Source organism: Zootermopsis nevadensis, unplaced genomic scaffold (genome assembly GCF_977971745.1).
Source record: "Zootermopsis nevadensis isolate Lab colony 2312 unplaced genomic scaffold, Znev_1.0 Znev_ptg000009l, whole genome shotgun sequence".
NCBI lineage: Eukaryota > Metazoa > Arthropoda > Insecta > Blattodea > Termopsidae > Zootermopsis > Zootermopsis nevadensis.
The window spans coordinates 5,819,422-5,841,304 of record NW_028259141.1 but is presented as its reverse complement, the minus strand read 5'-3'; the positions used below and the strand labels follow the sequence as shown (position 1 = coordinate 5,841,304).

Here is a 21,883-nt window from a genome sequence, read left to right as displayed (position 1 = left end):
TTACTGCAGACTTAAGACAGATGGCAGGCAGCAGCGACACTGCGCCCTTATTTCGACTCGCAACGATACTGCAATGTAATACGATAGTCGAAGTCCAGCTGATTTCTCGAAACATTATCGAACAAAGTCATTGTTTGTGAAAACTTTGTAGGAGCCATGTTCGAAAGTCCTTTCTTCATGAGGCTTTTCTTCTCAATCTATTTTATACATCCCTTTTTATTATACTCCACCTTTTCATCTTGTTCTTCCCAATGCTCTTCTCCAAAATTTATTTCCTCCTTCTTATTTATACGGTTTATTTACTCTCTCACTTGGTCTTATCCTATTCCTGTTTTGTCATTCCCTTTTCGTACTTTATCCTCAATACCCCTTTTCTATTCTACTTATTCATTCTATCTTATCATTTTATCACAAATATATACACACACCTTTCGTGACTGCAATGTTATTTTAACTGCACTACACCAACATGGCGAGAGGTTATAGGGTCTTTGAAAAGTAGCACCGACCTACTTTTTGGAACACAAAAGCGAGGTATCGATAATTCGTGACGTTCGATTCATTTTATTATCACACCTTCTGTAATAACAATATTGTTTTAACTGCGCTATATTAACATGGCGAGAGGTAAATATCACCGACCTACTTTTTGGAACACAAAAGCGAGGTATCGATAATTCGTGACGATCGATTCATTTTGTTTAATGCCAATATTGTTTTAACTGCGCTATGTAAACATGGCGATAGATTATAGGGTCTATTTAAAAAGTAGCACCAATACACTTTGGAGAAAACAAAAGCGAGCGATCGATAATTCATGACGTTTGACTCATTCTGCTGTAATTTTCATTACGTAGTTTAGCGATGTGGCTATTCATGCGCAGAATAAGGAGAGACAAAAAAAACCTGCAGTAGCCTTGATAACTCGTAGAACCGAGTATTCCGACGAGCTGTTATAATTGGACATTAATCTGGTTGTATTGTACTAACCAGGTGGTAGTTTGTCAGCTTAACGACCTGCCTTCGAGGCTATTCATTCTCATTCACTATCAGACCATTTAACTTCTTTCAAAAGCATTTAAATTTATTGCACAAACTTTTTCATGTCCGTTTTGCGTTTTAAGGAAATTCTTATGCAGACCACATGGTTACATCATAGGAACATGTGACTCGTCACTGTCAGTTTTATTTCGTAAATAAGGGTGCAAATCAAAATCATTAGAGATCCATTAAAATTACCCTTTCGTGTTTCCAGACTAATTTAATAAAACACTAATTTTCACTCAAGGATATCTTCTACGAAGATTCCTGTCTTATGGGTTGTTGCGCCATGTAGTTAGAATTTTACCGACCTTCCAGACGTCTGATGACGGAGGGAGCGAGGACCTCTGAAACGTCGGTAAACATCTACCAGACTACACGGTGCAACAACCCAGAAGACTCTTCACCGTGGATTTCCGGGCTGTGACGCCATGTAATCTTGTATTTTATTTATAGTTTATTTAACTAAACTTTCGGTGTCCAGACTGTATTGAGTCGGACGAGTGAGTAATAAATTGGAAGAACCCCAGTGTCCTCACTCTTGGAATATGTTGCAAATTAAACTTTTAATCTTTCTTAAAGCGTATCTATTTAAGACAATATTTGTTCAAAATACGTATTCAATTATTAATCTTAGGTATCCATTATTCAATGTAAAACGCGTGAATTTTAACTGACAACGAAGCTCGGAGATATCTTGTGAGAAAAAAAAACTCCCTCTAAACAGATTTCATCTGTAGGGAAATGAACAACTTATGGGCAGTTACGGTCGAAGGTTTAGTTACATTGTATGTTATTTGCCACTACATCAATAACAAGTTATTTTACAATATGTCTCTGATATACAGCAAAAGACAGTGAAAGGACACGGTGTATTTTCTGACATTCGTTTATAGCAGTGGTATTCAACCTTTTTTGTTCGCGTACCCCCGGATATAATTTCTCTTCAACTTTGTACCCCCAAAGCTGTTGGTGTATAATTCAAGTTATACAGAGTATATAATCTACATCTAAAATAAATTAAATAAATTACATTACTGATTATACAGTGTTTATCATAAAATAATATATTTTTTAAATTTCACGTGCCCCCTAAGATGTATTCGTGTACCCCCGGGGGTACGCGTACCCCAGGTTGAATACCATTGGCTTATAGGATCTGAATAAAAGTACAAAAAACCTACGCTAGATAGTAGCACTCCCCACCCCCAAAATAAAATTAGTGTATAATATACGAACGTAATGCAGCAGATTTATAGAAAATAACAAGTAGCTACAGTCTAGTAGTCAGAACACTAGCCTTTTAATCCTGGGGTCCCGGGTTAAATTCCCGGCGGCGTCCGAATTTATAACTTGTGTTGGGCAAGGCAGTGGTCTAGGCAACACGGAGTTTTCCTCCGGGGCTTCCCCGGTTTCTCCGTGTCATCCTAACAATTACTCCATTCACACACAGAAGAAGGCAATGGCAAACCACTTCTGGATCATCTGCCAAGAACGTATATGAACAGGTCCCAGTCCGAGAAAAGGATGGAAGGATCCTGTTCATATGGACCTGTCGTCAGACAGAACACTAAATAAAAAAATAATTTTTTTTAATATGTATACCGTTATACATCACACATCCCGTGACACCTAAATCTAGCTCTATAGTGGACTGGGATCGATTCTTGTGAAAGGCATATCGGTTTTTGTGTTCAACCCACCCAGTGCATATAAGGATAAGACGTGAAGCTATACACAACTTGTATCTATTACTGAAGAATATGACGATGCATCTTTGAAAGATAAACAATTTTAGTACGTACAAAGTTCCTTTTGAAGCTCTTAGTTCTTTAATCATTAGCACATTTAATGGATGTTTTGGCTGCGTACAAACCTTCGCATGAATTGTTAGGTTGATGGGCGGGTAATCGCGACATTTGAGGTTATGTGATCAATCAATCAACGGTCTCGTTTCAGCCTTCCGTAAATCCTAACATCTTATTAGACACAATTAGAATTCTAATCGATAAACAAAGCTTATTCCAACGTCTCCCGTTCCATTAGAACTTCAACTTCTTGGCAAAGTCATTAAGCAAAGGAGATTAAAACTCGCTAAACATAAGACGAAGAGGTATGAATGAGGATCACGTAGAAGAGAAAAGCGTTAAGACTATATATCAAGCCTTCTTTTGTCAGCTCTTTGCTTTTCAAAAGTATTACAGTGATCCGTCTTCAAACGATAATCGCGTGGATCCTGCAATAATTTGTTTAGACTACACGCATTACACAGAAGACCGAGAAGATGCCTAGCTTCAAAGGAATTTCAAGATAAAAATGGCTGTCTTCTGTAATTTTGCGATGATCACCCTGATGATGAAAGCAGCAAGTACCTCTGAAACGTCGTTAAAGTTCTACCAGACTATATGCCGTAAAATCCCAGAAGACAGCCATCTTCATATTCGCTGCAGTGAGAACCTAAATGCCTTGAAACGAAACAGTAATTTAAAGACGGACAAATAACCCTCATGTGACCGATAATGGTATTCCGAAACGTCGTACAAATTTTTCTTAAGATATTACTAAAATTATTATTTTATTACCAACAAATATCTGTTCTTATCGTAAGGAAACTTAATAAAACTGGATGTTAAGCACATTCATAACTATAGTGAAAATTCGGATTTAAACATTCACTGAGACTATTAAGCCATGAAAACATTTTTCGGAACTTTCTCACAGAAGACAAAGAAATTCGATGTCTCCCTACATCTGTACCAACGTTCAGGAATTACCTGTATGTGTACGATAAATTTTCCATATTTCCTTTCAAACAAAGATATATCATCATTGTATATCTTCTGAATATACGAGGTGCGATCGGAAAGTTTGAAGACTGTGTCAATAGAGGGCAAACCGGATGTAGTACGAGCTTCTGCCGCTAGGGGGTGCGGCCTACATTCATAGTGAATCAGTGTGCCAGCCGGCATCATCGAATTAGCATTTGTTTCTTAGTTACGGGCGTTTTGGTAGTGCATTACACCGACCCTCCTGCGATTTCGGAATGGCGTGTGCATCAAATTTTGCCAAAGACTCGCCAAAACGGCTACGAAAACCTATGAAATGCTAAAGCAAGCATTTGGGGAGTCCGCAATGGGTCGTGCACAAACTTTTGTGTGGCATTCACGTTTTAAAAATGACCGAACCTCTGTCGATGATGACGAGCGTTCTGGACGACCATCTTCGAGCACAACGCCCGAAAATGTTACGAAGATTCGGCAGGCCATTCACGAAGATCGACGGCGTACCATCAACGACTTGTGCGACATTGTTGGGATAGGCTATGGGACCTGTCAGCTGATTCTAAAGGAAGAACTCCACATGCGACGCATCATGACAACGCGCCAGCGCACACCGCCCTCAAAGTTCGGCAGTTTTTGGCCTCAAACACCATGGCCGTCATCCCGCACCCTCCTTATTCGCCGTGTGACTTCTTCCTCTTCCCAAAGATGAAAATTCAGCTAAAGGGAAGGAGATTTGAGACGATAGAAGAGATTCAGGCAGAATCGCAGATGGTGCTTGACAGGCTGACAAAGAAAGATTTCCAGGGATGCTTCCAGGCTTGCAGCGGCGCTGGGATCGTTGTGTTCACTCCCAGGGGAACTACTTCGAGGGTGATGGATGCATTTAATACCTGAGATAAGTGTATGGGTTTTTATAGGCGCAGTCTGGAAACTTTTTGATCGCACCTCGTACATGACGATCACTGATAAAACTGAAAGCAACTGTCACTTACAGGCTTACGCCTGGAACTGCATGACACACCGCCAAGCGATTCAATGTTTTCCTAATACGAGTCAACTATCGCTCTATAAAGACAACAAAATCGAGTTAGGTTTTTTATAACAGTTTCTGCCGGGAGCTGTCAAGTTCCAGTTGCGTTAAACTTTATCAGTAAACGCATTTTAGTTATATCTTTGTTATTTCAAAGTACAATTAATTTATAAAATATCACTATTTTGAAAAAATAAGAGAAAGAATTATATGTGATTGGCATTCTATTTGTTTATGACCAGATCTTAACTGACTGTACAGAACTGTCTCCAAGAAATCCATTATAAATTACTCGACCCTTCACAGACTGGTATCGAATATTTCATTCGCAACTGTAAAACTTTAATCAAGACGCGGGGATAAATTTTCTGCGTCGGGGACTTTTAATTAACGTGCAAGAGTAGATAACCTATTAGATTCGAGATATTACAAACAAACGTATCGATTTTGGCGCTGACAAACTGGGTCCACTTATTACATGAGGCACTACGTTACTTGTCAGACCAACAGCATAGACCAGAAATTCATTTGCAGCATTAAGTTTTAAATTCGTACTGCCTTGGACGGCTTTAATTACGTATTCTAAAGCAAAGTTGGAAAAAAAAAAAATCCTTCGTATATCGAGTATATACGAGGTGCGATCGGAAATTTTCCAGACTGCGCGTATAAAAACCCGTACACTTATCTCAGGTATTAAATTCATCCATCACCCTCGAAGTAGTTCCCCTGGGAGTGAACACAACGATCCCAGCGCCGCTGCCAAGCCTGGAAGCATCCCTGGAAATCTTTCTTTGTCAGCCTGTCAAGCACCATCTGCGATTCTGCCTGAATCTCTTGCCAAAGACTCGCCAAAACGGTTACGGAAACCTATGAAATGCTAAAGCAAGCATTTGGGGAGTCCGCAATGGGTCGTGCACAAACGTTTGTGTGGCATTCACGTTTTAAAAATGGCCGAACCACTGTCGATGATGACGAGCGTTCTGGACGACCATCTTCGAGCACAACGCCCGAAAATGTTACGAAGATTCGGCAGGCCATTCACGAAGATCGACGTCGTACCATCAACGACTTGTGCGACATTGTTAGGATAGGCTATGGGACCTGTCAGCTGATTCTAAAGGAAGAACTCCACATGCGACGCATCCTGTCTGAGGACCAGAAGCAGAATCGACTTCTCGTTTGTCAGGAGCTCAAAGATCTTGCAAGAACCGACCCCAACTTCCTTTCTAAGCTCCGTGTGACTTCTTCCTCTTCCCAAAGATGAAAATTCAGCTAAAGGGAAGGAGATTTGAGACGATAGAAGAGATTCAGGCAGAATCGCAGATGGTGCTTGTCAGGCTGACAAAGAAAGATTTCCAGGGATGCTTCCAGGCTTGGCAGCGGCGCTGGGATCGTTGTGTTCACTCCCAGGGGAACTACGTCGAGGGTGATGGATGAATTTAATACCTGAGATAAGTGTACGGGTTTTTATAGACGCAATCTGGAAAATTTCCGATCGCACCTCGTATTCAGTAAATATAATAAAGTTGTTACATAAATAGAAAAAAGTAGTCGAGAAATAGTAATCTAATCCAAACACCTAAGGTAGGTGATTCAGGTAAAGTATTATATTACATAATAACAATACTAATTTGTGCATTTGTCTTGTGTCGTGTTCATACACCTCTGCAAACTTTGAGACTGAACACACTCAACTGTTTTTTTTGTCTGAAATATATAGGGATAATTATTGTTTTGTGTTACGTAAATAATTCAGGTCTGTTAAATGTTAAAAGAATCAATAAGCTGTGGTCTTCTGCAACGTCGGTTGACGACTGCATTTGACCCGCTACTTTTTGAGAGACGCTTTAAAACCATATGGGGTTAAAGGGCAGCCGGCACCCAGCCTTGCGTTATTACAGAAAAAAGGTTGCAAATCACTAAACGTCACAATTCAGAACCAACAACAACTCTACATCTTTGCAAGAATTAACTTAACTTGGAATATCATTACATCATATTACTGCACGTACAGCTGTTTCTCCTACATGGTGTATTGGGAAACACACGCGTTATGTAAAAATCGCGTTATAGGAGTCGTTCTTTCCATTGGAATTAAGGGGTTAGGGTAGAGTTATTTTACAGTGTAGCTGGTAGTCATTATTAACATTAATGTAAAGATTTCTGTCTTCTGGGTTGTTACGCCGTGTAGTCTGGTAGATGTTACCAACGTTTCGGAGGTCATACTGCCTCCTTTATCAGGGCGATATTTATACTACACGGCGCAACAACCCAGAAGACAGAAATCTTCATACTCATCGCCCTGATGACGGAGACAGTATGACCTCCGAAACGTCGGTAACATCTACCAGACTACACGGCGTAACAACCCAGAAGACAGAAATCTTCATACCCACCGCTGTGTGAACCTCAAATCATGAATATTAATTTATTCGTAGTAAAGTCAAAGAAACTGGAACCCTCTTCATATCCACTTATGGTTTACGTATCTGAATATCTGTATTTGTTTAAATGAAATCTCGGTTTTACTTAATTTTTAATAAGAACACTGGAATCATTTTGGATAATTATTTGTCCACAACATCACAATTTTGGGTGTTGAACGTTCCGAGTTAGGGTGGTCGAAGGGTGGGCTGCTAGGGGAGGTTGAGGGGGTGTTGGGAGTTCAAAGAGTAACGGACTTTTCCCGGCGGGGTAGAGGTCTGCTATCTTGACGTAGTAAGAGAGGCCAGACCAAAGGCAGTCCAACAGAAACTGGTATGCAGTTCTACAGTGTAACTTGAAAACAGGGGCAGATTTCGAATTACATTTTGGTCAAGATAAGGTTCGCTGCCTTAATTTGGAAGTACCTAATCTGACTGAAGCATAAATACTTAGTCAATTTTACGCATTTATCACATCACAGGAAAATGTTCATGTCCCAGCATTATCATCATTCTTTATCCAATACAATAAACGTCAATCCAAATACATTTTTTAATAAAAACAATTTATGTCTTACGTTTTCCCCCTATACATATTTTAGCCAAAATTCTGGCCACCTTCAGGTGGTTAAATGATTTATACAGACTAAAACTGAGCTGTGTAGCATGTAATATTATAAATAACTTAAAATGATGAATTGGTAAAATAACAATAAACTGATTGTTTTTATTAATCACATCATGATAAATTAAATAGTTATAATTGTTAACATTCCATGGTCAGAAACCTTTAAGATTTAAATTAGTAGGTTCATGAAATCAAAATGGGAGAAATTATTGGGCTATGTAGCGCGTACGAGGGAGACAGATAATTATATTTATTATTATTTAGTGTTCTGTCTGACGATAGGTCCATATGAACAGGATCCTTCCATCCTTTTCTCGGACTGGGACCTGTTCATATACGTTCTTGGCAGATGATCCAGAAGTGGTTTGCCATTGCCTTCTTCTGTGTGTGAATGGAGTAATTGTTGGGATGCCACGGAGAAACCGGGAAACTCCGTGTTGCCTAGACCACGGCCTTGCCCAACACAAGTTATAAATTCGGGCACCGCCGGGAATCGAACCCGAGACCCCAGGATTACAAGGCCAGCGTTCTAACCGCTAGACCACCGTGAGACAGATAATACATAAAAAAAATTCAGTGTAAAAACTTGAAGAGGAAACCCAACCTAACCTAACCTAGGTGTAGATGGATAATGTTAAAACGGGTCTTAGATAAATAGGCTTTAGGGATTTCAATTAAATACTTCAGACTCAGGATCTAAAGCGGCTGCCAGTTGTAACGAACCCTCAGTTTCAATAAAAGTTAAGTAATTTCTTGAGTAGCTGAGAGACTACTAGCTTTTCAAGACGGGCTCTGCCCAATGGAATTATTTAGTTATAAGCAAGTTTCAATTTTTTTAGAAACGCATCTAAAATGTAAACAGCTCAGCCACGGTTCTTATTAACAAGATAGACTTGAGAATATTTTAAGACGTTAACAGGACTTGACATTAAATGATCAACCAAAAAGCCTACAGCTACCAGACTGGATGGTTGAGGGATGTCATAAAGTCTTTTCTACTGTAATCGATTAATCGCGACGAAAACCACCCAGATCAGCGCGAGGCCTGAGTTTCGATGCGTGTTATAAATATTTATGACTCTCCAAAAAACAAACGCCCAGCGTCATCGACTCTCTGTTATTCCTAAAAAAATACCAAACACAGAATCCGATGAATAAAAGCTATCTACCGTTCCAGACAGAAAAAACAAGTTTACTGTCTGTTGTTTACAATTCCTACCCGCAAAAAATAAACGTACCATATACAACAAAGGTTTTATAATTTAAATTTTGAGCTAAATAATTTATTCAAAGCAATTTAGAAGTTATATACGTTAGATCCCATGTTTTCTTTTCTGACAAACAGCGTAATGCGTGTGTGGTGTGTCCTAAAACTGAGGTGTTGGCCAATACCTTGAATTGAAATATCACCGCTATAAAACCGACTCTTCTGATAGCCTTCGGATTTTTTAAATTTCTGTAAACATACTTCTTCTTCCCATTCAAGGACTGAGTCCGTTAACACGTTCCAAGACTAAAAATTATTTCATTAGGAAGGCGTACGTTTGAGAAACTGGGATCGATTACTTGAAATACTATTAAGCAACCATGGAAAATGGGGCACGCCATAGTAAAATAAAAAAAAAACATTAACGCAATAACTTTTTATATGAGAAGAAATAATATTCCAACAAAGCCCAAAATTTTATATGTAATATTTGATTTTTATCGTTAGAACCAAGCACTATACTGACCCGGACCCAAAAATCCATGTTAAAATCTCGGATGACTTCCGTAGTCTCCCAGTGTTATGCACAATGTAACCAACTTAGCTAATACGGTCATGTTTAACACATCTTCGTATACTCCACAAAGCATTACATTACATTCTATAAGTAAAATTAGTCATATATATATATACATACATTCTTTACCAAAAACTAAATACAGATGTCCCAAAAAGATTTATACACATTATAATACGGAATATTAACCTCACCAGTTGCTCAATGCTATAAACAGTACCACAAAGCTAACTGTGGTCATTTTGAACACCAACTCTAACTCACTGAGTGTCTATTCTGACGTATTTAATGATCTACTTATTAAAATGTTTTATTTAATGTAATGAATTTGTGTATACATATTTTTTGGGACAACCTACATGTATTAAGCTTATTTTTCAACATGCAACCTGTGGTATTTTTAGAATTACCACCCTATTATAATCCTAACTGTCTGTTCTTTAATGAGGTGACGTAAAAATTAAAATGGGATTTCTAATGCTTGAATTTAATGCATCGAGTTTTTAATAACTACAATTACTCCCAACGATTGCAAACTTTAACCTCCATAACATTCAAAACTTTAAACTACATTTATTGTTCCAATGACAATATCACTTTACTTCTAAATGTGTTTCAAATAAAACGTTTAGACGGGCTATTAGTAAAATTACTGCAGGTATTAACACGAACGAAAGTGTGTTGAAGACTGTCACGAAATAACGTCGGTGTAAATAATATTTATCCTCAATATGAATTTTTGTGATTTTAGTCGGTACCAACAACGATGTTTCCTGTAAATAAATCATAACATCATCCTTTAGCGTCCTAACGGCTTGTTATATATATCCTGGTTAACGTCAGAACGAATATAACTTAGAATTAATTACGTCACTGAATAATCAATAAAAGATGCAAGAAATAAGTCACTATATACTTACTACAAACCCTGTGTTTACATAAAGGCAAATATATGTAAAATTGTCCCAGGCAATTGGTAATATGTGGGGAGCGGAGGTATAGCTCCACTCATTCTGAGCCTCTACTTGGGCGAAGAGTCAGTTTTGCGTTCCTGATCACTTCACCATCGAAATCAATTTTATATTAGGTATTATGGGTCCCAGAGTCGATCCCTCCGGAGTAATTACGATAAAAATCGAATCCGATTGTCGCATTCAACTTTCCAGCAACTGGCTCATTTGAATTACAGGGAGATATTTCGCCGACGAGGCTGTCGAAGCCGGCGGCCCTGACCTAGCGTGACCCAACGTGACCTGGCTTCGTCGGTCCAGCGACCTAGTATCGAATAGGAGCCGCCCGGTCTGCGACCGATACGATCAATACGCGCGCGTTAAATCCGTGGTCAGAAGGCGGCTCTAAGCGTGCCAGTGCCAGGGAATACGCGTGCAGGGACCTGCAGTGGTAACCTAGTAACACGCTAATGCACTGCGTCAGAACTCAGAACGTCGGGCAGCTAGGTACAACACGAAATGAATCTATAAGGCAGGCTATTTTAGCGGTACCGACTCTAGATTCTTATAAGAGGGGTTGGCACTACGAGTCTCAGCCGGGGGCACCAATTATCATGACTTGTTTTAGTGATTGTCCTCGATCCATCTATTAACACACCAAGACAAAACTTCGAAATTAACCAGTTATACCAGAACGAATGTTGAGTAAACTTACATAAACCATAAAGTTTGCTCTCTTTCCGATTTAATCTCCAAGAAAAACGAGTTCGAAGCAAAGACAGAAATTATTGGGAAATTACATTCAAAAATTTAACTCTTACATCAAAGAACACCACGAGTCTCCATTACAAGACAAATAGGTTAAAGCTATTTAAAGAAATAATATTTGTTTATTCTAAAAATCACAAGAAACCCATAAATTCACTTTGTTGGCAATGGGTAGAGTTTCTGAAAGTTAAAGCATGTGACCACCGGGTTTTAAATAGCCACAAATAAGATCAATGCAGAACATTTTACATTTCTGACTTGCAGGCCCATGAGAAGTAGTTTCCAAAATTCATTTTCTACTTCCTAAGTTCAGCAACGACTCTCCCGCTAACAAAATACTTTATACATCGCTCTGTATTTACCATTCATGACGGTTAATATAAACAAATTAATTAAATTCTTAAACAAATAACTGAACAATATAAAAATAGCAAATATACGTGAATAAAAAAGTCGAAGAGAAGATAAAATGTTTTTGGTTTATTTAATGAAGCTCTCATTACCTCATGCTATATAACGTCGTATAATGGGATTAATAAATAATGAATTGGAAAGGATACGCGATAAAGCAACGTGGCCTAACTACCTGGCATTTTCTGGAGGGAAAGGGAACTATAAAAATCCTTCCGGTAGAGATATGAAACAGAGACCTCCCGAATACAAAGCAGGAGACCTAAAAACTATGCCACAAAGTTGAGCAGAATGATACAGAGCAAAAAAAAACACGGATAGAAAGGAAAAAAAAAAACTAATTCAGTAAAGAAGACAGGTAGAAGGAATGTGTCATAAAAATAGGTGGATAAAATTGTGAGTGTAACAAGGCAAAAAGAATGTCAGGGATCTGGCAGATATTCAAAAATAAATACAGGTTATTAGCTATAAATTTAGAAGCGGCCTTCAGAAAATCGCTAACAGCTGCCGCGTGCGGCACGGCGACATAGCGGTGTTTCAACGCCTGCGCACTGAATGTCATGTGTCCTTACTGGCGACATTCACACGAACGCCGCATCGCGCAACTGCACGCAGCCAGAGGTTGGACTTAGACCAAAAATAGTGATCCCGTACGGCGTTGCACATAGAACCACTAACTTATTCAACAACGTCACATTATAGGCCAGCAGTTTCTTCAGAATTTTATTTACATTTAATCTCAACCGAACCTACACGCGATTTATAAGTAGCTGAACGCAACTTTGAACAGTTAGAAACCCTGATTCACGTTCTACATCAGTGTTAGCAACCTGGGGTACGCGAATACATCTAAGGGGGTACGTGATATTAAAAAAATATATATTATTTTATGATAAACACTGAATACTCAGTAATGTAATTTATTTAATTTATTTTAGATGTACATTATATACTATGTATAACTTGAATTATACACCAACAACTTTTGGGGTACAAAGTTGAAGAGAAATTATATCTGGGGGTACGCGAACAAAAAAGGTTGAATACCAATGCTCTAGACATTCTACCTAAGATCTCAGCCTGATTGTGGGCTGTCACGTGACTTAAAGCGGCTTGTTAAAACGGCCGAAGCGTGAAACTAAACAACTTCCACCCAATACTGCCAGGTGCTATAATTTGACTGCTACATGTGACTGCATGGTGTGGTACTTAATGAATCACCAGGAACAAATTTCCTTTAAACTTTACGAGTTTTCTACAAAGAACATTAAAAGATCACGTTTGCAATGACGTGTCTGTACGTCTGTTTCAGCTGCGAAACTGCTGAACGAATGTCCATTGAATGTGTTAATTATGGGGTAGGGGATTGATTATGCTATGAAGATAATTTAATTTTAATTCACATCGGTACAAATATATCGACAAATTTACATGAAGCTGAAATCGTAAACAATTGATGCTTAAAAGCATCACATGGTATTGGTATAAAACCCAATAAAGACTCTATTGAAGTCGATAGTTTTATTTAGGAATATTTGAATACTATTCAAAGAAATTTAAGGAAAATAATTTTCGTATTTATGTAGTGCGACAACAAACTTCTGAAGATGTCTCCTACAAACGAACGTCAAGACCAAAAACATATGGACGAATCTGAAAATGACAAGCACAAATGCAGTATTTCAATTTAGAACATAGTTTCGTTTTTGCAAATTCACCCACTCGGTAAATATTTACAGAAACCCGCAAATCTATCAGATCTCTTGAATTCCTCACAAGATACAAGCACAATTTACTTCAATCACAGTGACAGCTCTGATTGTCCAAAATGGTGACAGTTTTAAAAATCAATTTGTTTACCGAAGGAAGAATTCCTTTGAACTGCGTGTGAAATGTTTTGTAAGGGAACCGTCACATTTTGTGGAATCACACGTCGTGCTGGAACACATAAATTAAATTCCTGTAATTCCACACCTCTGCGTGTCGAATGAAACCGATTCAGTGACGTCACGTAATCCTGTCACCCCACAGAGTGGCTATGTCACGGCGTAAGCAAACACCACAACTATGTCGTACATCGCTCACTCTCCAAATTTATTTCACGTGAAAGTTTATTCAGAATAAGACACACAAGTCTCCAACTTATTGGATGACATCAAATCACATTATTTATTGAACTAGGATTCTTTTTCTGGCCTCTGCGTCCAGACTCGTTCTGGGGCCCACCCAGACCACTATCCAATGGGTACTGGGATCCTTTCCCGGGAGTAAAGCACGGCCGGAGCGTGACGCTGACCACTCATCCCCCATCTAGTGTCGAGATTAAAAATGAATAAGAGCTATACTACATCTCCCCCTAAGCGCCTACATGGCGTATAGAGGGACAACTTCGTTTTACTTATTTCAGTTTTTTAAAAACCCACTTAACACAGAGTATATATATATATATATATATATGCATACCTATATTTCTTAAATTTCCAAAATCAGAACAATTTACTCGTGAGGTCTGAGGCTTCACAGCGGTGACGATAATGAGGTTATTCTGGATTTTGGCGCCAGAAATCAGAAGTGCGTTAATAATTTATTATTTCCTTATAGGCTACATCTTCGTTATCATTACGACATGCACTGGCATAATACTAATATAAAATGTGGCCCTGAACTTCCTTTCCGAATATTCTACTCATCCCTACATGGGAGACATCTATATTCGTTTGGAAACCTTGCACAACGAGGCAATTTAAGTTTTCAAGAAAATTTTGAGTTACGCAGAAAGGGAATTTCTTAATCCATCTTAATCCACTTCTCTCATTTTGTGTATAGCAAACTGTAATGTTTTCCTTGTCCCAATTTAGTGACCAATACACATAATTAAACGCCGTTAAATAGTGGAAGATTTACAGAGTCATGATGGATGAAATCGGTGAGAAGATGAACTTTTGGGATTCATGAAAACAAACATAAACAGCGTGCAGTTAGCACAAGAACACTTTTTTGGGGTTAGTTCTTATTTGTGCCGTTCGTGATCGAGTCGCTTTCATTCTGCTGACGCAAAGTAAATTTTGTTGACATATTACACCTCTTCATTCATAACTAGTTTTTAATTAAACCTTGCTCTCGCTGACAGACACAAATATATCTTCATAAACAAGATTAGACATATTAATTATCAACGCGAATGTCATGTACATGGCTGATTTGAATATCCTGTAACTCTGCATACAACAAACGGATTCCTGGAAAAAGAAATTGACCCAGATATGTAGTACAAGGAGAGTTTAACTTCGTATCTGAAAGACAAAGGACGAAAGGAGGAGACGATATATTTATTACAATGGTTTTAAGAGGTGTAATTACGTATCGGCAGAAGGAATTTCATTTGATATTCCATGTAAGAATGAAGGAGCATCTATAAAACGTAAAACTATTAGAGAAACTGTTAAGTATTTAATTTTAATACGAATGGTACCAAATAGTTGTAAACCAAATAAATAACAAAATAACATTATTTCAAGAGAGAAAGTATGATATCTCGAAATACGAACACTACTTATTCACACACTGTGCGTAACCGAACCACTAAATATTTATTTACTGTTTATTCAACTACGCTGTTGAATAGCCCAAACTTTATTGCGTCGAATGACATAAATTTGAAAGGAAAGGAAGTGGTCGTGGCCTGTTATCCCGTCAACTGCCTGGAGGGACTAAGGAAAACTACGAAAAACCTAACGGAAAAGCCAGTCTAAGGGCTGAACCAGACCACTAAAATTGGAGAAATACAAAAGTAATCTTTACTATATCATACTGATGATAACAATAATAATAACTTAAAATTGTTGTTACTATTGTTGAAAGGATCTAATAATACTGTATTTATGTACGACATGACTTTATTTCCAGGATTTCCCATCGAAACATAGTAAAATGGATCCTGGAGAAAGTGGTTGTGGATTACAGTGTTTAATATTAATTTTAGCAATAATGAACTGGAAAAGATTTCGAGGGGACGATCGTGGTCTATTTTACAATTTTACAAATCTCATTCAGGACAGGTGGTAAGCTGACCGAGATTCGAATCGGCATACTTTCGAAATAAAAAATATGGAACTAAATGTAAGCTATGCTTTTGTGTATACTATTACGAATGGACGTCTCAATTAAAAGGAAATTTTCAGATAACCCGAAAGCCAACTGCTCAAAGAAACTTATACACCATAGAGTGAGTTAGTGAATACTTAAATAAGGTTTCTTATCAGCTTTGCCGTTAATGTTTCCAAGTAAATAAAGAACGCCTATGTCTGCTCTCGTGAAGGCTCAGTTTCATTCTTATTATCACGTGTCACTGCCTGTCATAACACTGAAGAATTAGTTTTGGAAAGAAAACACGTCATTGGTAATAAGAGCCCAAACTCTCACCAGTGTACCTAAAGAGATTCGCGAACAAAGGCCAGGTGGCTTCCACAAGTATTATCTGCCCAAAGCTTCTCAATGTTTCTTACAACGCCGCAAACGTAAAGCCGAGAAATTCCCTTCAAAAATCTATATATCATCCTCACTCGGACATCACAATTTTTTTACCAGTTTCCTCTTCAGATAGGCTTCAACTTGAGTAATTCATTTTTGTACGTTCTCTGACAGTTTCACAGAATTCTTTCGTAACTAAGAAAGACTGGAGAATTTTAAGTCATATTTTCTACAGATATGGAATATACTGAAGAGGTACAGTGGACAGGCGATATGAGATAATCCTCCAGCTTGAGTTTTGGTCAAGAGTGTAACAACTCACAGTAAAAATAAGCATGCTACAAAATGTCACATTGAGCCTTGTGAATACGGTTCAATAAAATACTAGCTAAGCGACTATAAATTTCTCGATAAGGATTCTGATCCATATAGTTAGTAACTTATAAAATCTCAATTCAGTCACTTAATCACATAAAGCAACAAACAAAATTTATTCCAAGCGCAAGACCGTGTTGCCAAGATTAGAAATATGATCTTCTGATTCATATTTAGATCAAAGACTTCAAGTATTCACCACGCCTGACTCCCAACAACTTACCTGATATTAAATAGGCCCTAATATAAAAATGTTCCATTCAGTATTTACATTTAAATACAAATTGGCTTTATTTTATATCAGCATTGTAATTAAAATATCGTATGTTGGAAATATAAGTTTAATGATCAGTTAAATCTTAATCATTCTGAACGTTTTCGAACAATCTACATAGTAATAAAAAGTAACTTCCTAATAACTGACACGACAAAGCCGAGTACTTCCACAGAAGCCAGATACTTCCTCAGCTAGTCTAAAAAATTTCACAGACCATTAATATTGCATTGTCTCTTATAATTATACTAACATTCTGCTATAACTACACACGCCAAAATTTCAAAAGTGTTTCAAAGTTTCTTTATAAGGCAATAGGAGTTGAAGGAGATTGGATTTTGTTGGCCGAGGACAGGGTCCGGTGGAGGGCTTTGGTTAATTCGGTGATGAACTTTCGGGTTCACAAAGCCATCTAGTTAGTTAGTAACTGCTGCGAACAGAAAGTGTTATTTTACGTTTTGCAAATGTCCATCCGCTCAAGATATGCCGGATTGCATATGACATATGTAACCACTCCAAGTCAGGACAGTTCAACAGCTCAGCGAAAAATTTGTATCCCTCTCAGGGATTAAACCTGAGTCACTAGACAACTGTAATAAAGCCTTCAGCTGGAACTCAGTCAGTTCCAGTATTTTCATGTCGATTACTGTAGCGCCTGCCTAGTTAGACAACCCGTTAACCTCCAGTGAAGCACGAGGAAGCTTAGTGACCCACGACTAACTGTAGCAGAGGCTACAAATACATTTCACTGTGAGAAGCAATAGTCATTGCGGTTATGAGTGGGTATGAATGTGACAACGATCATTCGGCGATGTTGTCAAATACACCTCCCCCCCTCAAAAAAAGATAGCAAAACTGTAAGCACAGTAGAGGCTGTGTTATGTTATATTTTTCCTGTTTTATTTCAAGAGTCATTCATATTTACCACCGCACGATTTAGAAGTTAGGTTGGAAAATGTGAGGTTATGTTAAAGTTAAATTAGGTACATTTATATATGTTTAGATTACACGCTTAGCTTAGGTTAGGTTAGGTTAGGTTAGGTTACATGACGTTAGGTAAGGTTTGGTTAAGTTAGGTGAAGACAGGAAAGGTTAAGCCATAATAGGTTACGTAACACGAGGTTACGTTGGGTTGGGTTAGGTTAGGTACTGTTAGTTTAAGTTAGGTGAGGTTATGATAGTTCAGTCACCCATATGAGTAAGTCTATTAGTTTTCTACCTGTCGATATTCACGTGCCGGAAAAACAGAAGTTGATTTTCCAAGGACCGGTAACATATCTGTATTGCATTTTATTAAGATTTACTTCCGTGGATCATCTCAGAGTGAATTTTTTTCTTATGTATTTATGTAATTAAACATCATGGATATTTCATGTCATTATAATCCATTCTTTGAAAGAGCCTGTCAAGTGTTCATTATGTCCTTGAACTTTATTCTTTTGTTTTGCATTATAACAGCCACGGTGGTCTAGAAGTTAGAACGCTGGGCTTGTAATCCTGGGGTCCCGGTTTCGATTCCCGGCGGTGCTCAGATTTACAACTTGTGTTGGGCAAGGCCGTGGTCTAGGCAGCACGGAGTTTTCCTCTGGGGTTTCCCCGGTTTCTCCGTGGCATCCCAATAATTACTCCACTTTCATCATCATCGTCATCTCGCAGAAAGGGGGGTCTCAGCAGGAGCGTTACTGATGGGTCGTGAATCCTACTAACCACAATGCTGAATGGTGTGTACTGGACACCGGAAAAAACAAACAAACAAACAGCAGAGTTGGTTTCGTGACAAGCAAACAAAATCAGAACCCGTGGTCTTCCAGACGTGAAAATCGAGCAAACATTTCCCTCGGCAGAATTCAAATGACAGTTACAGCGGTATATTTTTTTTATGTCAGAAGAAATACAATTGCTGCAAATTCAACCATTCGAGTTATATCGAATCTGCCAAACATTCGATGACAGTTATGGAGCACTTCTGATCAATAGATAATTCAGAGCCAGACACACAGCGAGTTCACTGTAACTATGACATGCAGTGGTATGTTCGCCCACAAAGTCCGGGCGAGGGCGACCGGTAACGATTTCATTTTTAGCATCCGTATAAAAGTTTTAGTATTTAATAGCAAATCATTTACTGCCTTGTGTAATGTACAGAAATAAAAAAAAATACTGCATAAGTTTTGTTCGTTTCTACAAAACAAAATATTGTTACGTAACTTCTCATATTAGTGCACTGTGAGGTTCCGAAATATTTTAATATATAGACCATAATACTAGAAGTGCTAAAAACATGTTTGTACACGTCACTCTGAGTCTCACATAAAGTGTATCAAGTTAATGATCGAATGCCACACGTTCGATAAGTTCACTTAAAAGACGCTTCAACGTGTTACTATTGTTCGCATCTTAAATTAATAAACATAACGGCAAACACGCTGGTAATATTGACGATTATTACCTTGGTATTATATAGCTAGAATCGCCTCCAATGCTGGTTACACCAAATTTAATAAAAAACAGCCAATATCAACATAAAACTGACGTCTGTATTTGAAAGACGATACGGAAAAATACAGCTTGTCGAAACTACAACAATACATTAATCAATACGTTCATACTTTCAGAACATACGTGACATTCCGTAAAACGCCCTAAAAGAAACAGCGTACATCCCAAACAGCGAAGCCGTGAAACGAAATTATTTGTTATACGACTGGATCAGACTTTATTTTATTATTAGTGTTCTGTCTGACGACAGGTCCATATGAACAGGATCCTTCCATCCTTTTCTCGGACTGGGACCTGTTCATATACGTTCTTGGCAGATGATCCAGAAGTGGTTTGCCATTGCCTTCTTCTGTGTGTGAATGGAGTAATTGTTGGGATGCCACGGAGAAACCGGGGAAGCCCCCGGAGGAAAACTCCGTGTTGCTTATACCACGGCCTTGCCCAACACAAGTTATAAATTCGGGCACCGCCGGGAATCGAACACGAGACCCCCAAGATTACAAGGCTAGCTTTCTGACCGCTAGACCACCGTGGCGGCTGGATCGGACTTAACGGGAGGAATATTCAAATCTCCCCCGTTTCCAAAAAAATTTGTAAAATGTAAGTAGTGACGTACCGATATAGTGTTGGGATAGGGAAGCTTTCCTCTTCCTCTTGGTTATTGTTGGTGTCGTTGGTGGCATTATTGTTGCCAAGGCTGCACAAAACGATCGAAGACATGGTATCTTGAAGGTTAAGTTCCACTACTCAATAAACAATCACGGTTGCCTAGGAAACAGAACCATGGCAAAAACTTCATCCACTATAAATTATTGTCTTGGATTTGTGTGTTCAGAGCTCTTCGGTTTAGATCAGACACTTTTTATTGCAGACAGAGGAAGATCATTACTTTCCAGCCGGAAGTCTGTGCAGGTAACTTCCGGTTTAGAACAGTACAATGCGGCTATATAAAAACAGTTATATTTGTTATAAAACGTAATTTTGAGCTGTTTCGTAAGCGTCTTAAGTACATAAAGTGTATTTAAGCGTTATTTACACATTTTAAACGTTGCCCGCCATGAATATGCTTGATAAATCAAATGCCTAAAATGTCTAAATATCTAAACTAATTTACTAACCGATTCTATGATAAACATTTCCTTAGGCAACTCCAAAGTCAAACAACAAATGAAATTAGTGTCCACTGTAACGTTCTGAAACGACTACTGCAGATGAAAACTGACAATCAAAATGTTTAAACTCCGTGTTTTATACCTTAAAGTCTAATAGCACCTGTGATTATGAAGCACTTTCAAACCTAGTGTGCGATTATATAGTAATACGTATTAGACTATTTCTCAAAACCTAATTTCATTTGCAAAATTCTTTTATGTCATCATAAATATATAACACTACGGTATTTTATTTACTAAAACTTCCTATAATATTAATGACGTCACGAACGGATGGCTATATAACCATAGCACCAGAATAACTGATGGACAGAAATGAAGTTATCGAGATAACACATCAACGAAATTGTGTACACTCTGTTTCAAAAGAAACTTAGATTCCATCCATTCATTAGCACCAATATTTCCTTTAACACGAAAATATAGTAACACCAAAATCAATCACAGAGAAATTAAAAACTGATTTACAAAAATTTCTCACTAATTTATTCACTTGTTTTTAGTTGGTCGATTTCGTTTTCAACTTGTAAACACTCTCAGGCTCCTTGCTCGGCTCACGGACTTTTGCCCCGTTTGAAGGCCGCTTCTACCTGCCCGCAATGCACCCCGTCATTACACACTGCCTACCGAGCCAGCCACCCAAAGCTAGTTGTTAGCAACAGTCGACAGTCGAACCTCGGGTAACTCCCCCACCCCAACACCCGACGAAGCTGACTCAGGCCCAGAGTTCAACTCTGCGACTTCGTTCTCACGTAAACACCCGAAAATGCCCGAATGTTGTCGCTGGCATAGTGAATAATGATGTCTATGATAAGAAAGTTAAATGTACACAAGGCGTAACAGTTGTGGAGTGTTAGTTCCGTTATTGATTTTTTTTATTAGTTCGTGAATGTCAACAACGTAAAAAAAATTTTGGTCGAACAAGCAAAGCCCTTAAAAATGTCAAAAATCAGTCCAATGAATCTCGAGTTTAGATGTAAGACGTAATTATCTCTAAGTTCTTAAGACTGTGTGTCCAGTAATCCCTTCAACTATTCCAAATGTGTTTCGCTTTGATAAATACAGTGGATTCCGGTTAACTGGGACACATCGGAACTAGTACACTTTGCCCCAATTAAGTGGCTGCCCCAGTTATGCGAAGTTAAAAAGGCCTGTTCTTTAAGATTTGTCTCAACCAAACAGCTGCCCCGATTAGTGGATAGCCCAATTAACCGGAATCTATTATTTTCGAATTACGCTCGCGAGGTACACAAAAACATTTGCAGGTCTTCAAGA

The 21,883-nt window shown here is 38.3% G+C and overlaps 1 protein-coding gene across 1 annotated transcript in view; it reads right to left on the bottom strand.

Moving 5' to 3' along the window:
* Hk (potassium voltage-gated channel subfamily A regulatory beta subunit hyperkinetic) overlaps positions 1-21,285 on the bottom strand; it is an 82,826-nt gene extending 61,541 nt beyond the window's left edge. The window contains exon 1 of the mRNA XM_022071405.2: positions 20,053-21,285. Within this exon, the coding sequence (XP_021927097.2) occupies positions 20,053-20,156 (104 nt within the window). The 5' untranslated portion in view covers positions 20,157-21,285. The remainder of the gene's footprint in view (positions 1-20,052) is intronic.
* Between the last annotated feature and the right edge of the window lie 598 nt (positions 21,286-21,883).